Source organism: Tachysurus vachellii, chromosome 19, assembly GCF_030014155.1.
Source record: "Tachysurus vachellii isolate PV-2020 chromosome 19, HZAU_Pvac_v1, whole genome shotgun sequence".
NCBI lineage: Eukaryota > Metazoa > Chordata > Actinopteri > Siluriformes > Bagridae > Tachysurus > Tachysurus vachellii.
In genome coordinates, this window is record NC_083478.1 from 13906098 (window position 1) to 13925253 (window position 19156).

General features: G+C 36.4%; 2 protein-coding genes across 3 annotated transcripts; one reads left to right on the top strand and one right to left on the bottom strand.

Annotated features, from left to right (window-relative positions):
* The first annotated feature begins 199 nt into the window (after positions 1–199).
* rps21 (ribosomal protein S21) lies at positions 200–2755 on the top strand. 2 transcript variants are annotated; one of them, XM_060893918.1, is made up of 6 exons: positions 200–320; positions 1088–1176; positions 1272–1335; positions 1755–1826; positions 2232–2287; positions 2693–2755. In XM_060893918.1, the coding sequence occupies exons 2-6, from the start codon at positions 1127–1129 to the stop codon at positions 2700–2702; spliced, it is 252 nt and encodes an 83-aa protein (XP_060749901.1). In that variant the 5' UTR covers positions 200–320; positions 1088–1126; the 3' UTR covers positions 2703–2755. The 2 variants fall into 2 exon arrangements, with proteins under 2 accessions (XP_060749901.1, XP_060749902.1); XM_060893919.1 differs by lacking the exon at positions 2693–2755 and having other exon boundaries at positions 2232–2291.
* A 3684-nt stretch (positions 2756–6439) lies between these two features.
* Positions 6440–16613, bottom strand: gss (glutathione synthetase). The gene is made up of 13 exons (XM_060894656.1): positions 16460–16613; positions 12514–12658; positions 12259–12404; positions 12002–12077; positions 11476–11612; positions 11243–11359; positions 10968–11048; positions 10371–10448; positions 10203–10272; positions 9892–10086; positions 9726–9807; positions 7249–7435; positions 6440–7070 (listed from the first exon to the last, which is right to left on the bottom strand). Exons 2-13 carry the CDS (start codon positions 12652–12654, stop codon positions 6947–6949), a joined length of 1434 nt encoding a protein of 477 aa, XP_060750639.1. The 5' UTR covers positions 12655–12658; positions 16460–16613; the 3' UTR covers positions 6440–6946.
* Positions 16614–19156: the final 2543 nt, after the last annotated feature.

Here is a 19156-nt window from a genome sequence, read left to right on the forward strand (position 1 = left end):
CGTAACGTTTAGCCTGAATAAAACTGGCTGAGATTAAAGGTGCACACATCAATACCACATGGTTACAAGTAAAAACACAGTTTTCATAATAATAATAATAATAATAATAATAATAATAATAATGAGAACCAGATAAATGACACGACATCACACTCGTGCACACCATTCGTCCGGTTTATTATTAAATCAATGTAACAAACATGTAGTGCAGCACCACGGTCACTAGAGGGCGCTCAGGCGACTCATGCAAACTTTCACCTTTACGTAATTTCCTGACGCTATCGAGTTCTTCCTTTTCCGTCAGCCACTCGTAGTCTGCGGTAAGAAGAAAACGTGCTCCATAATAAAATTGTGTTTCTTTGTCCGTTGTCTGGAATATTTAGGTTATTTTAGATAGTTCTGTATGTAACGCCGGTGTAAGGAGTAATTTGTGTATATAGGTGCAATAACCTCTTAAATAATGTCGGCTTTTTACATTTAAGGCGGTGCGCAGACGCTCCTGTGCTATGTAGCATTAGCCGACCTGCTACATAATGCTAGTTTTCGTTAGCCGTGCGATTGAATTAATTAGTTTCTCGAGCAGTGTCATTACATTTGTGTGTGTGTGTGTGTGTGTGTGTGTGTGTGTGTGTGTGTGTGTGTGAGAGAGAGAGAGAATGTGTGTGAGTGTATATGTATGCATATACTGTGTGTGTGTGTGTATAGATAGATAGATAGATAGATATAGGTGTATATATAGATAGATAGATAGATATAGGTGGATAGATAGATAGATATAGGTGGATAGATAGATAGATATAGGTGGATAGATAGATAGATATAGGTGGATAGATAGATAGATATAGGTGGATAGATAGATAGATATAGGTGGATAGATAGATAGATAGATATAGGTGGATAGATAGATAGATAGATATAGGTGGATAGATAGATAGATAGATAGATAGATATAGGTGTATAGATAGATAGATAGGTAGGTAGGTAGATAGATAGTATAATGTGTGTGAGACTGACCTAAAAACAATATTAAAAGATTATCTTGGTTGTAGTTGTTCACTAACGTTTCTACCGCTTGTGATGTGTTCAGGTCTTTAAAGCCTTTTAACGGCCGTTAAAAAACTCCACCATGCAAAACGACGCTGGAGAATTCGTGGACCTTTACGTGCCTCGTAAATGGTAAATATAAATCTTTTTATGTTGTCATATTGTAGATGTGTTATTTCATATTGTTCACTATTGAGCATTTAAACACTCTGCATTTTTCTGTGCAGCTCTGCCAGCAACAGGATTATTGGTGCAAAGGACCATGCTTCCATCCAGATCAACATTGCTGAGGTAAACATGCTCATCATTGTGTAAATCCATGTAATCTTAAAGCCTTTATGTGCAATAGTGAAGTTCTGTCTTTGTCTTATTTAAACAAGGCTTCAGGGCTTAAACAGATTCACATTTGTTACCTAGGCTGTGATGTAATGCAAATCAAAGTACTTGGTGGTCTTGTAATGAAATATGAATTCTGCCAAATGCATTGAGATTTTTTTTTTTCACACTTATCTAGCCTATTATTTCTGTCAGTTTTTTTCATCCTCTTCGTATTATTGTTACAAATCAATATAAATACCTCTAAAGTTTCAACATGAATCAGGTTCTTTCTCAGTAATGCTGTTCATGTGTGTTTATGGTGCTGTCTGATAGTTTGTGTGACATTAAATGACCTATTAGTTCTTTTTCCATTGTTTTCCAACTTTTTTCAGGTTGACAAAGTCACCGGCAGGTTCAATGGCCAATTCAAGACCTACGCTATCTGTGGTGCTATTCGTAGAATGGTAAGATGTACAGTGAATTTGTCGTTAAGCATGTAGGTGGAGTATGATCAGGATGAATCAAGTGAGGTTTTTGTCTAATGACATTTTATGCTCTGCATGATTGTCTGCTGGTGATGAACTAAATGCTTTCAGTACCATAGAATCACAAGGATTTTTCCTTTTCAAAGATAACCTTGGTGTTTCCCAAACTGAAATGTAGATATGTAAATGCAATAAAAGCTTTTTCCATAAAAAAGCATAAGCTTCCCAGAATTTCTTTTCCATGGTTCTGACCTTTTCCTTGAAGCATGACCATATATTAGGCAATTAGCTGTTTGCTCTGAATCCTCAGGTGGTTTTAAATCTCAACAAGGTTCATGAAAAATCCTATAAAACATGATTTTAAAGCTGCTTTCTTATTCCTAGGGTGAAGCCGATGACTCTCTCCTGAGGCTGGCAAAGAATGACTCAATTGTGTCAAAGTAAGTACAGATTTAAAATTGTGTAAATGACTGTATTATTAAAACATTTTCTTTGGGCCAGAAAGCAATGGGAAGGAGTTTGGAATTTTATTTTTATTAATAATACATTTAACTCATTCATTGATTGATTGTTCAATTAAAATAAACCTGGTCTTGTGTTTTTTTTTTTTTTCTTTCCCTCTAGTAAAATTAGCATCTTCCTTAGTATGTTTGTCAGTAAACATTTTAGATTTTGAGCATTCCATTTAAACATGGATTTGAGTTTGCTGTGTTTGTTGTCATTAACGTTATAGACGGCTGTTCAATTTTGTTTTAGCAAATATTATTCACATTTGAACAGCTGCAGGTCAGACAAAGTGGGGATAAAAGTCTTGTTTCTAATTTCTTTTTTTTTTCTTGTTGCAGGAACATCTAAGTTTAAAGAAAGTACATCTGGTGTTTCTTTGTAAAATAAAATGTAAACAAAAAGGAGTTGTGTTGTTTTTTATGCTGTTTGTACAATGTTTACCTACAGATTTTGTAATATCTTAGATGGAAATTAATTTATTTATTTTTATTTTATTTTTTAAACACTTGCCAGATTTGAGTTTGTGCATACTGTATGCTCTCCTATAGAATGTGTCCACATGCTTGGCAAAAAAGTGAGTAAAAGATGCACCAAGAACCCCAGAAACCTGATTAGAGAATGACCTGATTCATTGAGCCAGTGTTCGGTCTTTACCCATTCCTCAGCTTTGGTGTTGTCATTATTGAGTCAAAGCTATGTAACTTGAGTGTGGCAATTCCTTTTTTAAAAAATGAAAAAAATAAGTGCTCTCTAGATGTATATCATGATTCATGATTGTTAAATGCTGATCTCAGATCAAGCAAGGTCATTTACTTTATGTAGTGATGTCTCAGTATTATGATGAAGCTTAAATCTTGGCATCATTTTGTTAATGACAGATCCTTTTCCACCTTTAATGTAATCTAGCAACCAACAAAATTCAAATGGAGAAACAAGTATTTCTCATGCATGCGTTATCAAGAAAATCATAGAGAACCAGTTGGTCTTCATTTGGGGTTCATCAGAATCATTTCCTTGATATGATGGTTTAATCTGACTGCTGATGTCATGGTCTGCAGACAGTTTCCAAACCATGTGTAGGTGTTAGATGACCAAAGGCCAGAATTATAAGTTGTGATACGAAATTCAGTGGTTTATTGTTAAACATTTAAATATAAACAGCAAATCACATTATTTTATTCAACAGATATATACAGTTGTGACAATTAACATGGCCATTTTTAATATTGTAAGATTCAGGTAATATAACTAAACAAATAAAACCTAAGGGGTTTTTAAATGATCTGTAAAATGTAATAAAAACAAACTGAAATCCTTGAGAGGAAAGAGTAAGGTCATGCCCACATTTATTTGCATTTAATATGGGTAAAATATGTGCATCACATCTGGTGCAAATTGTTAGAACATTGTTACAGAGCTTGAAGAAGGCTTGCTGCATTTAAACATAAGATATTTATTTTGATTTTAATTGTTAAAGTGAGAATTGAATCATTTTTTGTTGTTTACAAGCACACAATCACTTTCATCTACAAGTACAAATTATAACAAGATCAGAAATTGACACTTTTTAATGGACAACTTAATATTTAATGGGGTGTCCTAATTTATTCACATGACTATACCTTGTCATTCCGGCATTAAAATTACCCAATAAAAAAGGGGGAGGCAGGACAAGAAAATGGGAAACAGGTCACACACAACTTAATACAATTCAATTTTATTTGTATAGTGCTTTTAACAATGGGCATTGTTGCAAAGCAGCTGTAGAAGAATATCAAAAAGCAGAATAAAAATGACAGATTTTGGCATTGTAATTTATATATATCACTACTGAGCAAGCCAGATGCAACGGTGAAAAACTCCCTGAGAACATACGATGAAGAAACCTGGAGAGGAACCAGACTCGAAAATTTAGCCAAGTGCAATTGTGTAACGGAGCTTTTGAGCAACTGCTGTGCTTGCTGGTGGTACATTGGCAGGAACCCACATTCTCATTTCTGTGGCCTGGGTTAGATTCCTGGGCAGGGATCTAATCCAGCCATTGAAGTGCTAATGCTCAGTGACCAAGCCTGTATTATATGGGTGTTGTGTCAGGAAGGGCATCAGAAGATTTGCTGTGGTGACCTCTGAACAGGGAATAAGCATCAGCATTTCTAAATTCATTATAGCTTTAACAAATTAATTCCTGCCAAATCTATCAAATGTAAATAATGGAACACAAGCTCAAAACTGACCAAAACCATGGTGTCCAAGTGGTACTATTCGTAGCAATCCCATGTCCAATCTCCAGCCTGTCAGCATGGGGCCATCATTAGTATCAGTGAGCTTGCAAGCTTCCATCATTCCAGGTGATGAGACTCCAAACGGATGTAAGACACCATGATGGATCAGGCAGGCTCAAATAGCAGAAGCACTCAGACTCACTTGAGTAGGACTTGTGCCAGTGTGCATGAGAGAGAGCAAGACAAAGAGTGGAATGAGACAACGTTTCTCCTTAGCTCTTAAGTCCTTAGCTCTGTCTTTGTTTTATGTATCACCATGGTCCTGGAGAAACGTCTCATTTCACTGCGTACTGCAACAGCTATATATGTTTATAAATGACAATAAAAGCTTCTTGACATGACTTCTTGACTTGAGAGAGCACATTATGTCAGAGTGCAAGCAGGGAATCTGACAGCATCACTAAAAGAGACAGAAAGTGACACAGACATGAAGAGGACATACTGTATCTCTGGACATTAAGCATCCAGCCACTCCACTGCAAACTGAGTGAATGTGTGTGAGGTGGGAGTGAAAATAACATCCAAACATCTAAGTTCAAAAAAATATCTATGCCCATATTATCCCATCCATATCTGGTCCTTTACTTATGAAAATGCTTATTATAAAAGACTTGACTAAACAAGGCTGGACTAAACTGTGTTTCAACCTGGACCTGAACAGTGAGACTTAGTCCTGAGCATGAACTGTACAGAAAAGCTGTTCCATATCTGCAGGGCTTTGAAAGAAGAAAATGTTGCTCCTTTTATTTGAAGTAGGCGTGGTAGAACATAGTAAATCAAAATTTGATCAGATACTGTGATGCAAGACCATTCAGTGGCAAGTCAGTAGAAGCATTTTATAATTAATGCAATATTTTACAGTAATTGGTTTTAATGAAACAATCAATTAATCATAAATGCTTCGTAGAGTAGAGAGTTTGTTCAAGGGTTCATCCTTACAATACAATGGTCTACATGCCCCTGTTAAAATAGCAGTCAGGGAGTCATTGAAGGAGCAGAAATATCTGACAAGAACTGATTACTCGCTGCATGTAACAGCAATCTCACATATTCTCAGGTTGGCTGCCAGATTACCAAACTATGTGACAAAATGTATTATGGTCTGGTAAGGCCAGTTCCAAAAGTTCATTATTATTCAATTTTCCAATAATAATTTGAGAAAAAAGGAATGCACAATAAAGCAAACCTGAATTTGACCTTAGAGCATGACAATGTCCCAATTCATACATCCAAACCAACAATGTGCAAGATTAAACAATATCACTGAAAAATATTGTTTTAATTGTAACAGGAAATTATTGGTTTATATAATAAAAGTGTGGTGTTATTAAAAATAACTATATGTGGACCATTTCTTAACAGATAATCTGTGTATAGATGGGTAAGTAGCTAACTAGTTTCTCTCTAAAGTCAGTATGATAACCTTCAAGATAGTATTGTAAAATAGATTTAGTGGTTGTTTATTTATTTGAAAATAATAGAAGTCAATTTAGGGCTACAGATTTGATTTCATTTTATGACTGCCTGCTGACAGCATGGAAACCATCCAATAGAATCTCGGAAATTAATAAATTATGGACATCCCTTAGTGATGGAGAATCCAGCCTCTCTGTACCTCAGTTGAGTTTATTTTTTAATTATTTTTAAAATGACTGTATACAAATTATGTATACAAGTTAAATGTTTACAATGTATGACTGTATACAAGTTAAATGTATGCTGAATTAAAAATAAATGTAATAGACATATGCTGCAGTGTATTTACATAAGAGTAAAGAGCATAAAATACAGCATACACCTGAATGGCTGCAGATTTTCAGATATTTATTGGATGACATAAATTTTTGATTTAATTCATTTAAATCCTAGATACATCAAGTGTAATATTTTGACAAAATATCATTCTCTGGTCTTCTACATTAAAATATTTTTTCTTTAAGTAAAAACCGGTGATTTCCCAAACTTGAAAATTTGCAATGAGAGCATCCTAATGCTCTGAAATGGCAACCAAGGCTAAGTTGCTAACACTGCCAATAGCAGAGAGTTGATATAGAGCTACTGAAATCAGTAAACAGCATTTTTTAGAAAAGGATAATTTTAGACAATAGTTGTAAAGTAATCTATTTATGGAAAGCAGTAGTTCAGAATTTGATGAGCACCATCTTCATTCAGGGAATGTATAACTTAAGCACAGGCCTCAATGAATTAAGTGTATTTTCTCCTGCTAAGTGCTAATAGTGGAATGAACATAAGATAATATATATCTATATATTATATCAGCATACAGTTCTGCTCCTGATATGTTCAGATTTAAATCAGTAATGGATTGTCAAGCAGTGCGACTCCTGCAGCAACACCTCCATCAGCATGTTCCACACTCTTTGTCCTGAGCAGGTGACCCACACACTCGTTCATCAGAACCTCTTTTCCTCTCCTGTATGACAGTGAAACAGGTTAGTGGGTTTTCCTGTCTGGCAATAAAGAAGTCAGTTTGATTGTATTTTTTGCTTTTTCTCCAAACCATGAGATATTAACTAACAATGTATCTTTTTAACAGAAAATGGTTTGACTGTTTAGAGTGAAAGCAGCAAGGTTTTTTTTCCACAGCGTACCTAACGTAGGCTCCAAAAACACCTAATTCACTGATGCACAATTTGAGCTCCACTGGTTCCCCATTTCGGCAAAAATAGTTGTATATTGACCGGGGCTGGATTTTGTCCATCAGGATGTAGCTGGTTCTCTCTGTGCTGTTCAAGCTCTCCAGCACACGGCAGATCTCCTCCCCATAAATGTTGTTCCCTGTGAGAAGACATGTGGAGTGCAATTATTGTGCAGCATCAACAGGCTGTGCATCTAGATAAATGTAACATGAATGTTATACTTTGTGTACCCAAATAATTGTGTGCTGTGTGTTTTTACTGTCATTAGACTATGTGTGCTACAGTAACCAACCTTTTGTTTCTTCTACAAACACATTTTAGGGCAAAAATTCTAAGAGTAAATAATCCACTTTGTTCACACTCATGCTAAAATATATTAGCAAAAAAGGAACTTGAATTTAGGGGGTGTGTCCTTATCACAGGCTCAGTGGGTTAAAATCTTTGTCTTGCAATGTTTACACTAGGTTGCACTTTATGTGGCTAGGTTAACTTACTTTTTAGTCCTTTGCTCTATGCTGTTTTATGTAGCTCTGTGTTTTATGTAGCACCATAGTCATGGAGGAACATTGTTTTATTTCACTTTGTACTGCGTTATCTATATATGGTCGAATTGACAACACCACTTCTTGACTTGAGTAATGTTCAAGAATTACACAGCCAGGATTTTAGAGGCAAAACTGAAAGGTCCCCTTAGTAACTGATTCAGCAGTGTTGTGCCAGGGACGCAAGACTTGGATACATGGCTCACGATGTAAACTGGGTCTACTACCTAAGGAGTAGTATAGGGCCGGTTTGAGTGAATGCCAGGGAAGCTTTGAGTGGATGTGATGCCATTTAGTCTACAGGGGTTAAGCTTGAAGTGAAGACTCCCTTTGCTGACAAGCATCCAAAATGAGTGTCCAGAGAGATATGGCTTGCAATGACAACAACAAAATAGGAGCCCATGTGTTGTATTTTTGCACCATAAGACACCTAGGTAAGCTATTTTTCCTACATGTATACATGCTTGTGTTGTATTTTGAAACTGCATAACCATAACAGCAGTGCATTGTAAGATGCCCAAGTAAGCTTTTTCTACATTCAAATGGGTAAATCAGAGGGCCATATCACACTCATTTAGAATTGATCAGGGTTAATGTTGTTTCACTGAATTTCCCAATTTATTTGTGAAAAAACTGAAGGAAGAAAAGAACAGAAGAAATGATAGTAACAAAAGTTGTCATTGTCCTGTCAGTCTTAAAGGAGACTAATGTCACATGACTTCTGGTCTGTGCTGCAGCTACGGCTCGTGCTGAATGGAACAGAGACGCTTCACTTCATAATTGTAGGGTCCATTGTCCGAATGAACTAAATTTGTTCTAGAGATGTCTTTTTCACACTAGGCTACTTGAAGAACTGGAACAAATTACCTTGCAGGTTAACTGCAAGCCGCCAATTGAATAGCCCAGACCTAAAGGCTGTTTCTCAGCTCTCTCAAACCCAATGAATGTTCACAGCCCATTGAATAGAGTATCATTCTTGCTCCTTGAATTAACTGGCTATGGAATAGATTTTTGTCATGTTCTGGCACCTTTAAGTACTTACTGGCTGTGTGGCGGCATCACTTATACTTATATGGTTCTTTGGATTTCAATTTTCAATTTCAATTTATTTGCATATGTTTAACAGTTCACATTGTCTCGAAGCAGCTTTACAGAAGTTAAAAAAAATACAACAACAAAATAAATAAATAAATAAAATTTAAGGTTTAAAATTAAGTATCAAATAATTGGGTGATTGATTGATCTCCTTCCTGGCATGAGATCCTGATCTTATCATAGGCCCCAAGTAAGAGGGAAAGCCGCTATAAGCCCCTCAGATCTCATTCTAGTTAATCAGTCTGCCAATGATAAGTCACACATTAGGTGTTCCCTCCTTTTGTGGACCCATGAACTGTGATAACTTCAAGTATATAATTTACATTATTGTACAATATTTGCTAAATTTCAAACTGTAAAGCAAATTCTAACTGCAAGTGCATTTCAAAGTCTAATATTATTTACATTAAACATAAAAATTTACGTACACTCCCAGCCCCCAGCACTTATAAACAGGATTCTGTCATTAGTAAAATTTTGATCACAGCCTCATAACTGTACATTATGAAATGCAATTGCAAATTCCTGTAATAAGTTATAAGTTTAGGTTAATTTTAAGAGCTATTTCTATATTCTATCACTACAGAATTTTATAAAATAATAACAGCAAGTCAAGGCATCAGTATATCTAACAGATGTTTTCTTTTAAAAATCGTTCTCTTGACTGCCTGCTTTTAATGTGAATGTATAAGGCATCAGTGAATATATTACAATGTATTAATATACAGTTTTCACTATAGCTGTGGTTAGAGAACAGCAGAAAATGATGGAAAATGTACAGTTAAAGCTCACCTCCACCTTCTCTCTGTGGTTTCAACACGTACTGGTCTGGTTTGGCCAAAGCCATAGCCATGTTCCTGTCCCCTTCCTCTCCCTCATAAGACGAAAAAGGTTGTCTCAATTGGCATATTTCAGAAAGCACAGAAATTGACTATAGTTGTGCAAGTTAGTGCTATACCATGTCTAATGTGTAAAGGCCGGCAAAAGTGGCACGTATCTGAATCACTGTTTCAGGCTCATCAGGAAAGAATGTCTCAAGGACACCTGGCCGAGCCAATTCCTGTTGGACCTTTTTAGTGCCAGCAAGGTGGGTGCTGATGTCTGGACATTTCACAGCACACGAGCGCTCCATCATCAGCCGAGCCTCCCAGCTCTGTAGTTACAATGCATAAGCCGCAAAAACTGTTTTTAGATTAGTAAAACCAAGACCAAATGGAAACATTATGGAAGTGAAAGTAAAGTCTCAGCTGTTAAAAATAAGCACTGTACTTGTTCTGATTTGTAATTTTGAGGCATGTATCCATTACGGAAATAAACAACAGCAATCTCTTGTCCATCTCTGAAAGCAGAGAAACAATTTTTCCATCAGATTTGTTAAATCAGTTTGTAAAAGTTAAAATGTATCTTCTAATTAAGGGAAGTAATTAAAACACTCACACAAACAGTCTCTTGTTCTGGTCCAGATATCCACTTCTACTCACGTCTTCAAACTTCCTTCTTATTACACGAATGTTTCTGTGAATACACAACATGCAAATAATTTGTTTATTTTTATAAGCAAATGCAAATCAATCACAAAGAAGCAGCAGCTAACAGTATATTGTCTAATTGGCTAACAAGCCTTCAATGATTTGTACATGTAAAGTTGCATGTGGTGAAATTCTCTCCCCATCTTCCATTTCATCGTCATATGAAGAGCTCATATTTTAAGTTACAAATAATATTTAGAAAAATGGTATCGTTTGCCATGTTTGTTGTTGATGTCGCTAACTTGAATGTAAATGTATCTAAGTGGTTAAAAAGTGAAATTGCTATGGTATATGGAGAATAAATCTCAGTTAGAACCTTCTATTTCCAGTGTTGTAAGTTTCTGGCCAGTTTCTGTAAGTTTCTGGCTAGCAAGCAACATGCTTGCTTCAGCATCAGCATTCATCTCTGTTCACCTCTTACCAAGTGAGTCCAGACCAAAGTCGACACATTAAATAATATTAAACATTAAATAATAATTTAGCATGTGATGACAAAGCATCTTACCTTGCCCAAAGCTCATTCTCTACAAATCGGTGGTCATATATGTTCCTCTGAACTTCCTCAACTAGGAACATAACAACTGCCCTGTTATAAGGATACATCAATTTACTATTAAAGGAGAAAAGTGAAAGCTCAATCTTTTATGAATCATAAAACAGTTAACAATGTTCTGCTGAATCAAATGTTTGTAATTCATAATGTATATTTGTCATTCATAAATTAACAGTCAGTATACATAAAGCTTTTTCTGTAATTAAAGGACATTATGTTAAACTAACCTCTCAGAGCCATACAGCTCCCAGGCCATTGCCAAGCCTTTTGCCAGTCCTGCTGCTGGATTATTATCTAAGATCAGTTTGCTTTCCTCCATCAGGTCTGCAACCTTCAGAATGTGCCTGGGATAAGAACACGTGAACTTCTAAACGGCAAAATGCAGCTTTTTTCCCCACAGTTAGCATTCTGGCTAATGCACTGATTGCATGCTACTAAACGTTCAAGAGCATACACTCACCGATGAACATTTGGTGTTTGTGAGGAAAGTCCCCCAAAACTGGCTGCAATAGTATTAATTTCAATCTGTTTTAAGGCCTCTTTTCCATCAGCATGGTCAATCATGTAATCTGAACGATTCAAGCCCAGCACTATTGCCTAAAATAAGAAACAGTATGAAATCCAATTCAATCCAATAGTATGCATACCCTTTGGCCACAAAGACATTTAGTGTGTTAGGTTACACAGATACTCCCGTTATAACAAACAAAATAAAGTCAAATATAACGCAGATTAATTCTCTTTCTTTGCCACTGTAAGTGACTCCAAACTGTTTCATGTCCTGTGAATGGTCATGGTAAACCTTTAAAAAACTACAGATTTTTCCTGTTAATTTATTTCTTTATTATTATTATTGATACTGAATTGTGTAAAACTATCTTTTGTGGATTCATTCTTTCATGTAGAAACAATGGAAGGTGCAAGCTTCTGAAATGTTGTGTAGATATAAAGTAATGTAAATTTACCACACACAAACATTATATTACCATGTCCTGAGGTTCCTGCTGAACTTCTCTGTAAATATTGAAGAGTTTTGCTGTAAAACTGTCAACCTTAATGGTGCTGTTAAGATACATATAACAATTAGTAACCTTCTGAGCATGCACACAACAGCCATTTAACAAAAGTACATTTTCCTAAACTAATAACAAAACTGAAATGAAAAAAGACATTTTATTACTATAAAAGACAGTCATAAAAAAAGTTTAGTTCCAAAAAAGCTTGTGTGCCACATGAGCGGTACCTTGCAAGAGCCTCCTCAAGGAAACATGGACTCTGACTGACTTTGTCTATCAGACGATTAAAATGAGTTGCAACATTTAGAGCCTGACTAAAGAGTATTGTAGGCACCGGGGAAGGGAAGAGTGTGAATGGTGCATAGCTCACCACCTAGAAGACACAAACACACACTAACAGTTCCCACATAAGTCTAGCTTGATCTATTTTAACAAGTGGGACTGACAGCAAAAAAATAAAAAAAAATAAAAAAATGGTTTACTTCTGAAGAGTTTGGTGATTCTTTTGTGCGCATTAATACTCCATGCATCAGTAAAGAATCTTTAGCAATTTTTTCCAGATCTTTGATTAACTCCTCATTTCTTAAGAGCTCATCTGGAATCCTTTGAGAAGCCATTGACATCAACCTGGAATGAAATGAAAGAATATAATGTAAAGAACAAAACATAATAATAAAGTTAATTGTTTCAACTTATACCATATTTAAGCAATACAATATGAGCAGGAATGCTGTTTTATTGAATATCAGTCTGGATGTTATTCAAGCTGCATTCATAATTAAGTGGAAACTGAAAAGTTTCCAAGAAGATTGATTTATATGGCTCTTCAAATTGTATTTCCTACTTGGAAAGTCAGGTTTTTCTCAGAGCTCAGGCTTCGTAATCTGAGTCGTAATTCTGCGACCTCACTTTAACATGCTGGTGCTCAAAAAAATAAATAAATAAATAAATAAAAATTAGTAGAGAAGAGTAAGAAATAGCAGCATGAATTACAGTCAACTCTGAAAGTATTGGAACAGTAAGGTTAATAATTTTGCTTTTGCTAAACACTGAAGACAACTTCAGTTGTCAGAACAGAGGTGAAGATCACAGAGGTGACAGTATCACAGTATCATAATCCACAATTTAAAGACAACTTCAATAGCAGGAATATAGAGACCATAAGATTTAAACCATTCATCATAATTTTGATATCTTTATCAGGGGTCTCAAGTGTCACGCATTTAGCGTGATAGTCACTCATTTTGGTCTTTTGTCACGCTCTCCCACCACACATTGTATTTGTCACGCAGAATAACTTACTATTTATCATATATTTAATATGTATCTGTCACTCTCTCTATGGAACCGCTGTCTCTATGGGACCGGGCAGGATTCAAGTCTCCCCTGGAGTTCTTAGTCAAGCCTGCCACTTATCAGCCAATCAAAAAAAGAGGCTACACAATAGCCAATCAGAAAATAGCACTATTGTATCTGGGTAAGATTAAACGCAACAACCAATGGAAAAAAAAGCATATCCTGGAATTGTTCAGCATCATCCTCGTTCACCCACAGAGAAAACCACTGGAGCTGCAAGCATCACTTTGAGCACAGAGTAAGTCATGATCTCCTGTTGTAATGTTACAACAAACATTCAGTTGTGGTTGGAGCTGCTTTATCTATAACATCACTACGAAGGAATAATCTAAATTCCTTTTTTCCATTTTCAAACCTTTTTTTGTAAAGACTTTAAAAAAAAGAATTTACTTTAAAGAATTTCTGAGTCTGTGCCATTTTGTAAGCCCCACTTAAGCTCCTGTTTACCAAGAAACTTTAGGGCACTTCATGCTTCTTTCTGCTGAACAGCATTTAAAAGATGCTGATTTCATTTTCCAGCAGGATTCGGCACCTTCCTACAATGCCAAAAGCACCAAAAGTTGGTTAAATGACCATGGTGTTGGTGTGCCTGACTGGCCAGCAAAGTCACCAGACCTGAACTCCACAGAGAATCTATGGGGTAGTCTAGAGGAAAATGAGAAACAAGAGACCAAAAAAATGCAGATGAGCTGAAGGCCACTATCAAAGAGACCTGGGCATACCACCTCAGCAGTGCCACAGACAAATACAGAGTACATATACAGTAAATGAACATACTTTCCAGAAGTTCAACAATTTACTAAAATGTTTTTTTTCTTGGTCTTATGAAGTATTCTAATTTTTTAAGATCGTGACTTGGTGGGTTTTTATTCAGTGTGAGCCAAAATCATCACGATTAAAAGAACCAAAGACTTAAACAGTCTGTGTTTACTGAATTTATATAATACACGTTTCACTATTTGAGTTGAATTACTGAAATAAATGAATAGTGACATTCTAATTTATTGAGAAGGTGGACAAAATCCAGTTTATTTTTAGATTAGAAAAATCTCTGACTAAAAATAACACTGAAACAACATTGATCAGTTGAAAACTGGTCTCTGTTGCTGACGACCCAAGAATTCTATAAGAATCTGTATAGCAGCCAGATCTGCTGTGACAACAATACTTCATGTATGGAGACTGTAGGCAATATTAATTGTAATAGTGTTCCTTTTATGATAGTTAATTACATTACCTGAAGTTCTCGAGTCTTTCACAAAATTTAAAGATAAATAAATCGCTAGATGTCGATGATGAGGATTTACATCGGAATTTTATCAAGATTTACAAAAGACTTGACCCCCTTTTAAATAAAAGTAATTAATGAAAGAATTAGTGTGGGATTTCTCCCTTCTACCTTAATGTAAAGTTTTGTTGAATAGCTACATTAATGTCAGTAAGATTAAATAATACTTTTAATCAACTGGTTAAGGAATTACTTGAGAAATCCATCCAACCTATATTGCAGCCATGTCCAATCTTATCCAGAAAGGGCCGGTGTGGGTGCAGGTTTTCATTCCAACCAAGCAGAAGCCACACCAGAGTCTACTAAAAGCCAAGAACAACTGATTAAACAGGTGGAATCAGGCGTGGCTTCTGCTTGGTTGGAATGAAATCCTGCACCCACACCGGCCCTTTGTGGATAAGATTGGACATTCATTCATTCATTCATCCTCTACCACTTTTCCAAACTACCTCGGGTCACGGGGAGCCTGTGCCTATCTCAGGCGTCATCGGGCATCAAGGCAGGATACACCCTGGACGGAGTGCCAACCCATCGCAGGGCACACACACTCTCATTCACTCACGCAATCACACACCACTGACAATTTTCCAGAGATGCCAATCAACCTACCATGTATGTCTTTGGAACGGGGAATCGAACCCCCAACCCTGGAGGTGTGAGGCGAACGTGCTAACCACTAAGCCACCGTGCCCCCTAAGATTGGACACCACTGCTATATTGAATATTATACTGGTCTTTTCTCAGTTGGAAAATTTTACATTTATATCTTTCTGAAACTGTGGTGTAAGATCCCCATTGCACTTTCTAATTTCCACAAGTGTTAATAGCTTGGTCTATGATTTTTGTATGCAGACAAATTGTATTCATCTATTTCTCACTTGGAATACAAGTTTTTTTTAAAAACTGGTTTAAAAACAGGATCAATCAAGTTAGTAAACTATTTAATAAGGACAGTTACTTATTTACATAACAAGAACTTTGTAAATAAGGTTTAAAAGGTTTCTTTTAATATTATTCATCACTACTATCCTGTTAAAAACCTTCCTTGTGTCAAGATTTAAACTGAGTATTGATGTGAATTGCACTTTTTTTGTGATTCACAAACAGAGACTGGTTGTGATGTGCATCTTTCTTTCTTTCTTTTTTGCCATTGTGAACATACTAGAAAACGCTGGGAATTATTTGCCAGTTAAATGTCAATTGCATTCATGAAGAGGTTTCTTTTATGTGAGATTTCTCACATTTGAGCAGCAATATGAAAATTGATGATCTGTAACTTATTTTGATTGCAAACTATTCTATCCACAAATGTAAGATACTGAAAGTTTTTCTCACCACCAAGGATTTATTAGAATTTATATTAACTCACTGTATCAAAATAAAAGCTACCAAAAAGCAGGAATACATGCTCGCACTTGTGTTTGATGTGTTTTGATATGTATTTTGGGAGAATTATCATAAGCGGATGTTCTATATATCTACTCACTGTATACACATACAAAACGTCTAATTTATCAGGCAGTAATAAGTGATGTACAACAATTCTGAACCTTTAGCAATATTTTACCTATAAAAACTTAAACTGTATTCAGGAACAAAAGTTCAAAGTACAACAGCAATAAACTGAAAATAGCAAAATTACTATTACTATATAAGACTTGAGGGCTCTAATTCTGTAATCACCGAAATGACTTGCGTGTCAAAATAAAAGACAAGTAACGAGAGAATTGTTGATCCGTTAAGCAGTAAATTTAATGTCATTAAACTACTCATAGAAACCTTACCCAATGAAATGAAGATCGTTTGAAGGTTGCTTATGTTTCTCTGATTTTAGTGAATCTTAAGATCGTTGCTATGAGTGCACCTTAGAAGTGCTCCAAATGTATTAAGTCCGTCTGACTAAACCACTAAACACACAAGCAAACAGAAATGACGCGGCATTGTTCACGCCACGGGATTTTCAAAATAAGAGCCCCGACTTATTGCTGCTGCTACTACTAGTAAAACTCTTGAACAGAAATATAAATAAATGTTTAAAATAATGTTCTATTTGCCAGGACACCATCACTGTGGTTTTCTAAGTTTGGGGATGCATCTGCACATGGGCCAAGTGTAAGTCCAGATATCGTACTTCCACTCATCCTCCACTCGGGAGCAACATTACAAATGATAAGGAATCCAAAAAGGCAACAAACACTTACAATAATCAACACCAGTCATTCTCTCTCTCTCTCTCTCTCTCTCTCTCTCTCTCTCTCTCTCTCTCTCTCTCTCTCTCTCACACACACACACACACACACACAAATTAATAAATGGAAATTAAATATTGGTAAAATTGCGGTCAGTGATCCTTACCAAACACAACAACTCCCCCATTATTTTTATTTATTTATTTATTTATTTATTTATTTATTTATATATTGGGGGGGGACGCTTGCCTGTCTTCAAAACTTGACAGCTCTGTAGCACAGCTCTCAGTTGTTATAAATGCTGCTGCCAATAATGAAGATAAATCAGTCTTTGATGGATGATAGTCTGGTTACAAGGCCTGATATGTACTCCCTTTTAGACAGGCAGTGCTTTCCTGCTCAATCACGGTGAGGCCTTTCGCAGGTCAAGGACTTATTCTTGCTACCACTTCTTCTGGTTTGCTTATCAGAATCATAATCAGGTATATTGGCCAAGTGTGTTGACACACACAAGGAATTTGGTTCCAGCTGTTTGTGACTAAAAAAAAAAAGTACAGACATACATAACACTATACTATACAAAACAAGATAATACAGACTATACAAGACAATGCAGATGTGATACAATAGACAGTATAAGTATTAAATATGAATACAAAATATAAGACTTACTGTATCAGTTATGTACATAAAGTGTGAGAAGTGCATGGTAATGCAAATAACAATATTATGCATTATTATGCTTTTGTGCAATATGCAGAAGCAGTAGTGTGTGTAACATATATGGATGATGTGATGGCTGACTGTTCTGAAAATTCAGTACTTATAGATATGAAGCAGGGAATATACAATTACATTTACAGCATTTGGCAGACGCCATTATCCAGAGCGACGTACATAAGTGCTTAAAAACTCTATCATTGGATACATTAATACTGGTTCACTAGGTTACATACTTAAGACACTATGAGTTTAAAACATTGTTCAAAGTTACAATTAAAAAGTTTCAAAGTGTTTTTTTTTATAAATGCAAAAGAAAGGGAAAGAAGTTCTAGTTGAAGTGTTTCCTGAATAAGTAGGTCCCGCCGTTTGAAAATAGCCAGTGACTCAGCTGTCCGGACCCCTAGGGGAAGTTCATTCCACCACCTTGATGCCAGAACAGAAAAGAGTCTTGTAGTATACTTGCCTCTTACCCTGAGAGATGGTGGAACCTGTCGAGCAGTGCTGGTAGATCGGAGGGTGCGGGGTGCAGTGCGAGGAGTGATGAGGGCTTTGAGGTAAGAGGGAGCTGGTCTGTTTTTGGCTTTGTAGGCCAGCATCAGTGTTTTGAATCTGATGCCTGCAGCTACCGGAAGCCAGTGGAGGGATCGCAGCAGCCGGGTGGTATGCGAGAGTTTAGGCAGGTTGAAAACAAGCCGTGCAGCTGCATTTTGGATAATTTGCAGAGGACGGATTGCGTTCATACAGGTAGGTAGACCTGCCAGCAGTGCGTTGCAGTAATCCAGTCTTGAAATGACAAGAGACTAAACAAGTACCTGAGCAGCCTGTGTGGACAGAAATGGACGAATCCTTCTAATGTTGTAGAGAAGAAACCGACATGAGCGAGTCACATTAGCAACATGAGAGGAAAAGGACAGTTGATGGAGAGTTGTTAATCAGGGTGATTGCCTGGGGAAAGAAACTGTTCCTGGGTCTGGCAGTTTTGGTAAGTAATGATGAATTGTTGTTCTGTAGTGCCTGCTAGAAGCGAGGAGCTGAAAGAGGTTGTGTCCAGGGTGTGAAGTGTCAGTAGTGACTTTTCCTGCCCAGTTTCTGGTTCTTGTATCTTACAAGTCCTGGGAAGTGGGCAGGGGAGCACCAATTATTTTTTCTGCTGTTTTTATGTGTGTTGCAGTCTGTTCCTGTCCTGTTTAGTTGCTGCACCAAATGATGGATGTGCACAGGACAGTTTCAATGACTCAGTTTCCATTTCCATTTCCATTTATTTGTATTTGGCAGACACCCTTATCCAGAGTGACGTACAAGACAGCTTTTGGCTAATTTATGCATGGGGAGCTCCTCGCCTTCCACAACCTGTGAAACACAGTTCCCAGACCTCTATTCAGATTTTTCACTTTAAAATTAGATCTGTTTTGAAAAATAATTTCAAAAATGTTATCAGCAGACTTGCTTTTCACATCAACATTGTTACAAAATTATATAACAGTATGCTCTACAACTGCCAACTCTTTTCTCCATGAGGTACGATCCAAAAAGAGGAAACTGAATGAACAAAATATTTAACTTACTATT

Excerpts from the sequence above, each read along its gene's own strand:
- rps21 (XM_060893918.1), top strand. The coding sequence starts at position 1,127 with ATGCAAAACGACGCTGGAGAATTCGTGGACCTTTACGTGCCTCGTAAA. Across the intron at positions 1,177-1,271 it reads CTTTACGTGCCTCGTAAATG|CTCTGCCAGCAACAGGATTA; the intron begins GTAAATATAAAT and ends TTTTCTGTGCAG. Across the intron at positions 1,336-1,754 it reads TCCAGATCAACATTGCTGAG|GTTGACAAAGTCACCGGCAG; the intron begins GTAAACATGCTC and ends AACTTTTTTCAG.
- gss (XM_060894656.1), bottom strand. The coding sequence starts at position 12,654 with ATGTCAATGGCTTCTCAAAGGATTCCAGATGAGCTCTTAAGAAATGAG. Across the intron at positions 10,449-10,967 it reads GAGAATGAGCTTTGGGCAAG|AAACATTCGTGTAATAAGAA; the intron begins GTAAGATGCTTT and ends GTGTATTCACAG. Across the intron at positions 9,808-9,891 it reads GCCTTTACACATTAGACATG|GGAGAGGAAGGGGACAGGAA; the intron begins GTATAGCACTAA and ends TCGTCTTATGAG.